This window comes from Charadrius vociferus, unplaced genomic scaffold (genome assembly GCF_000708025.1).
Source record: "Charadrius vociferus isolate BGI_N301 unplaced genomic scaffold, ASM70802v2 scaffold430, whole genome shotgun sequence".
In the NCBI taxonomy this organism is placed as follows: domain Eukaryota; kingdom Metazoa; phylum Chordata; class Aves; order Charadriiformes; family Charadriidae; genus Charadrius; species Charadrius vociferus.
The window spans coordinates 749,359-754,754 of NW_009646541.1; the positions used below are offsets into that span (position 1 = coordinate 749,359).

At 57.8% G+C, this 5,396-nt stretch overlaps 1 protein-coding gene across 1 annotated transcript in view; it reads left to right on the forward strand.

Annotated features, from left to right (window-relative positions):
- Nucleotides 1-2,172, forward strand: part of TMEM184A (transmembrane protein 184A) — a 4,507-nt gene extending 2,335 nt beyond the window's left edge. Inside the window, exons 5-8 of the mRNA XM_009885740.1 lie at nucleotides 528-619; nucleotides 1,012-1,181; nucleotides 1,281-1,478; nucleotides 1,922-2,172. Coding sequence (XP_009884042.1) covers nucleotides 528-619; nucleotides 1,012-1,181; nucleotides 1,281-1,478; nucleotides 1,922-2,172 — 711 coding nt within the window. The remainder of the gene's footprint in view (nucleotides 1-527; nucleotides 620-1,011; nucleotides 1,182-1,280; nucleotides 1,479-1,921) is intronic.
- Nucleotides 2,173-5,396: the final 3,224 nt, after the last annotated feature.

The window sequence follows — 5,396 nt, forward strand, 5'->3', positions numbered from 1 at the left end:
CTCTCCCAAGATGCTTTTTTGGGGTTTTATTTTTCCCTCCGAGGGAGGCAGCTCACCCAGCTCGCCGGCAGCTGGCCAGCAGCAGGGCGCCGAGCTCATTGTCCTTTCCTCTGACTCACTGCTGAGTCAGGGTCTCCTCCCACTGCAGAGCTGAGATTGCCATCTCTGTCCAGCCCCAGGTCGGCCTGGACGCCTCTCCACCTCTCCGGGGCTGCGCTGCGGGCTGAATCCTGCCACCGCGGTGTCTGTCCCCAAGCCACCCCCTCTCCCCCCTCGGAGTGGCTATGCTGCCTTTCAGGAGTTGGCTTTTGGGAGCCCTGCTCCCCTTCTGCAGACCTTGAGCTGGTTCATGTTCCACCCCACAGCATTGGTCACTCCTGTGATGGAGAACTGCCCTCTCCTCCGTGTCTCTGTCCCGGGAGCAGCGGGGTTGGCTGGCGCGGAGGGCTTGGGGGTGGCAGGGGCTGCAGGGAGGGCGGTGGGACGTCCCTGCTGCCTGGGGTGCACCGTGTCTCTCCCCTGCGCAGGCCACCCTGCAGTTCTGCATCGTGAAACCCCTCATGGCCATCGTCACCATCATCCTGCAGGCGTTCGGGAAGTACCACGACGGGGACTTCAAGTGAGGATGCTGGGTCTGGCCGGGGAGGGTGAAGGGGACAGGATGGGTCCCTGCTCCATCACAAGGGTCGGGTTGTCCTGCCACCCCCCCGTGGGTAGGGAGAGCACAGGGACCCCAAAGCACCGGGGAACGGAGACTCGCTGCCCCCAAATAAGAAAGGGACGAAACTCCTATGAGCCATAATAAAAGAGGTCCCACCAACAGAGAAAAAGCTGAGTGTGCCCCCCCCGCTCCCCCCGTTCTCCCTGCCTCTCCTTCCCCTCCTGGGCTGTGCTCTCCCCCACAGCAAAGCCGCCCACTTTTCCCCCATTCTTTCCTTTCTTGCCTCCAGTTGCACTCGCGGCGCTTCCCACAGCCCGGGGCAGCAGCTCTGTCTCCCTCTCTCCCCGCAGCGTCCAAAGCGGCTACCTCTACATCACCATCATCTACAACTTCTCCGTCAGCCTGGCACTTTATGCCCTCTTCCTCTTCTACTTTGCCACCATGGACCTGCTGCGCCCATTTGAGCCTGTCCTCAAGTTCATCACCATCAAGGCAGTCATCTTCCTCTCCTTCTGGCAAGGTGGGTCCCACCTCGGACGCTCGGTGCTTCTCCTCCCATCGCCCCACTTGACCCGGGGACGCAGGACCAGAGCTGATCCCTCTCCCTTCCCCTGCACAGGGACGCTGCTTGCGATCCTGGAGAAATGTGGGGTGATCCCTGAAGTTCAGATCATCGACGGGAAGGAGGTGGGAGCTGGGACGGTGGCTGCTGGCTACCAGAACTTCATCATCTGCATTGAGATGTTCTTTGCTTCCATTGCCCTGCGCTATGCGTTCACCTGCCAGGTGTACAGAGAAAAGAAAGAAAACTCAACAGGTAACTCTTCCTCTCTTCTTTCTCCCCTCATCGGTGAATAAGGAAAGAGGAGACACACACCCTCCCTTATAGCATTATCAATGGGATGCTAAAAGCCACCAGAGGAGTTTCCTTCTCCTGTGCTCCATGAGCTGCTTCTCCCTCTTCCCTCGTGATACCCACGGGCAACAGTGAGTGGATAGGAAAAGAGACGTTGGTGTGGACGGGCAGAATTAGGGGATTATGGTTTTACGGCACGTGCTGCTGGAGGGGTTCCATCCTCTTTGAAACATGGAGCTGGGGTTGCCTTTCTTCTCCTTGGTTCTCGCCACTGCAAGCTGACTTGGCCCACCACGAGGGCCTGGTCTTGAAATTCTAAGGAAGAGTGTCACTACAGTCTTGGAGCGCTTGGGCTCAGGGACTCTCTGGTGTCCCGTCACCCTCCCGCTCTCCCTGTTTTTCAGCAAACCTTGCCCCGATGCAGAGCATCTCCAGTGGGCTGAAGGAGACCATAAGCCCCCAGGACATCGTGCAGGATGCGATCCACAACTTCTCGCCCGCCTACCAGCAGTACACCCAGCAGTCGATGCAGGAGGCAGAGCGCAAAGCGCCGGGGGAGAACGGGCACGTGGCCTCCAAGGTGGAAGGACCGAGCGGCAGAAAGAGCAAAAACATTGAGAAGAGAGTGCTGATCCTGTCGGACGAGGACCTGTAGGAGACGTCAGAGGGGACAGTGACACTGGAGAGGTTGAAACCCGTGCAAATGGGGGCTGTCTCAAGGCTGAGGCAACCTGGTCTCATGGGAGTGCTGAGAAGCCAGGAACTCTGCCCAAAAAGCCAGTCTCTCGAAGGGAAGATGCAATAACCCAGGGAAAGGTTAAATCGAATCGTGCCAGCTACTGCTGTCCCATCTCTACTGGTTTTAGGGACTGGGATGACTTTGCTCCTGTGACCAAGCAGCACTGCGTTGTCGTCTGGGCTTTGCTACCCCACTGCCAGTGTCCGGACACCAGTCCGGTGCCCGTGCCCAGGCTGGGGGACGCCAGGCTGGGAATGGAGCCGGGCTGCAGGACGGAGCAGCCGCCCTCACCTTCCTCTTACCTCCAAGCAGCGCTGAGGCCTGAGAGAAATGCTTTTCTCAGCACAGTTCTGCTCTAGTTTCTCCCGATTTGAGTAAAAAAAAAAATAAAAATAATAATCTGGAAGGGCCCCGTGGAGAAAAGCAGCCCAGGAAGGTGACTTCGCTTCACCTCAAAACCCGGTAACGGTTGAAAGACGTCATTCCTTATTTTTACATCTTCTCCCCTCTCCTCCTCCCAGAAAAGCCGACGGAGTTGTGCAGAAGACCTTTGCTAGGGAGGAAGAGTAAGTCATCCTCTTCTCCCTCCAGATGGGGATGCAGCTGTCTGAGAAACTCCCCCGGGAGCGGCAGTGAGGTCCCACTCGGGGCCAACACGGGGTCTGGCAGCTGCGTTTCTGAGAGCAGCCGGTGACAGAAGCGCTTGTTTATGTCTAAACCCACTTATCTCTGAAGGGATCAGAAGTTAAAAGGGATTCCAGCTTCCTTATCAGAGCCTTTATTAGGGAACCAGACCGTGACTGGTGGTGGTAGGAATGCGCTTATTGGGAACGGTCTGTCCCTCCTCACCCCTCAGCTATTGACCGTCCCTGGGCTTTGCCCAACCTGGGGGAAGGCACAGGGAGCTGAGCCCGGCCGGGAAGCGGTGGCGGGGATGGAGAGGCGCTGGGGGCAGGACCGCTGGCCAGGGAAGATGCTGCGTGGAGGGATTTTCCCCGTATCAGTGATGGAGAGCGTGCATCCTTCTGTTAAACTTCCTCTCTTGGTTTTGTTGGGTTTTTTCCACAATTTTTAGTCCAATTTCTATTCCCCTGTTAATCAGATGATCCCTGGGAACGTACTTAGGCACCGGCCGGGCAGTTGTTTGGAGCTGGGTAGTGAAGGGACGAGGGCAAGTCTACAGCCTCAGATTTGCAGTCGCGTGGCAAACACCCCGATGGGAAAGGCTGAGAGCCATTTTACACACATCTCCTAGCAGTTGTTTTATTATTTTTTTCCCCTGCTCTTAAGTTGCAAAATGTAAATCACAACATGAAATTATTTTATTTATGATTATTTTTTTTTTTTCTAATAAACAGCACTTTCTACCACGGAGTGAGCAAGTGTTTTCACTTAGCTCAGCAAGCAAAGCCCACGACCTGCCTGTCCCTGCTCTAATGCTGATGCTCTTAAGCTCAACGCCCTCCCTGCCCCTCGGTGCTGGCCCAGCAGAAATACCTGCACATGCAGCATCCTGCACACTTTGGTATTCCCAGGGGATTTGCGCTCATCTTTTCCACTCCACAAAGCGCGTGTGTGTCCCCCGTTCCCTCTCCTTGCACCGCACCTCTCCCAACCCCTCGCCTAAGCTGGGGATGCAGCAGTTCGGAGCTGCCGGATCCACGTTAGCCGAGCTAAGCTGTGCTGGTTTTGGCTGGGATAGAGACTCCAGCAGCAACAAGACAACCTCTCTTTATTATGATTGGAGAAATCTTATCGTGCTGGAAGCCCGGACTCCACACAAGCAGCCTATAGCTAAGCCAGTCTTGCAAGTTGTAGAATCGTAGAATGGTTTGGGTTGGAAGGGACCTTAAATATCACCTGGTTCCAACCCCCCTGCCACGGGCAGGGACAAGTCCCTCTGCTCCCGAGCACCGCTGCTCATACCTGCTCAGCCGCTGCCACTGCTGCCACTTTTCCTGCAATGAGGTCCACAAACAAGAGCCAGACACTCTGCGCATCCAGGCATCCATCCGGGGTCCTGCGCATCCCGGGAGCAGGACCCTCCTGCCCGCAAAGCGCAGCCTCGGTGCTCAGGGACGGAGCTGCTTGGCTTCGTAACGCAACCAGGACCGAAGCAGCGACATCTCTCAGCTGAACATCTCGGTCTTTTCCACCCCTCCGGGAGGGAGCCGGCCACAGCTGCAGGGACAGAGGCTGCTTCGGCTCCCGGGGCGAGGACAGACTGCAAAGGTGACGATGGCACATCTGTCGGCGCGCTCACGGCTGCCGAGATAAAGACTTGCACAAGAACACAGCAAGAATCGTAGTCGTACTTCATTGCACAAATGATCGACTCCGGTGCATAATGGGCTGCGCTCATTGCTCTTGCCAGCAGGTGCAATTCCCGCTGCAGACAATAACATTTGCCTATTTATGTCGAGCCCTGATTACTGTGTTATATGTAAAACAGGTCTTTCTTGCAAGCAAAACAAGCGGGGGGAGGGAGCGGGGGGAAAGTCAGCGGTGACTCATCCAAGCCAGCAGTGCGATACCAGCCCGACGGAGCCGTGCTGGGCCGGACACCAGCTGGCTGCTGCGCCGGCAGCGGGACCCGCTCCCCTCCCCGGCAGGCGCCAGCGCGGCCGCCCGGTCCCCCTTTTTCTTGGAGAAGAGGGGGGGAGAGGCAAGAGCTCGCAGCTCAGGCTGGGGGCTGTCACGGCCCTCGAACCGTCAGGCTGTCAAAACGCATCCAGGGAGAACGGCAACGCCAACGGTGTCGGAGGCTGAGCGCGTTTTCCCGGCAAGAAGCCGTCCCGCGCTCCGCTGCTAACGCGTCTCCTCCACCTCTTCAACAAGGACGCGGGCAAAGCTGGCAGCGAGCGCAGGGGTGACCTACACGGGAGCCCGGCTGTGCCGGGAGCCGCGCCAGCAGGCAGCTTGGGAGGAACAGGCTTTTCTCGCTGCCAGCAGCGGGCTCGGTGGTCGGCAGATTTGTTTTCCAGTTGTCGCTCGTCCTCGGGCTTTCCCCAAGGACAAGGCTGGGCTGCGGCTATCGAGTCTCGTGGTGCTTTTCGGGCTTGGATGGGGCAGGTTTACCACCCGCTGGTGCCGGGGAGGCATCGTCGCCGGGCACAGCGTGCCCCGGCTCCCCCCGGGGC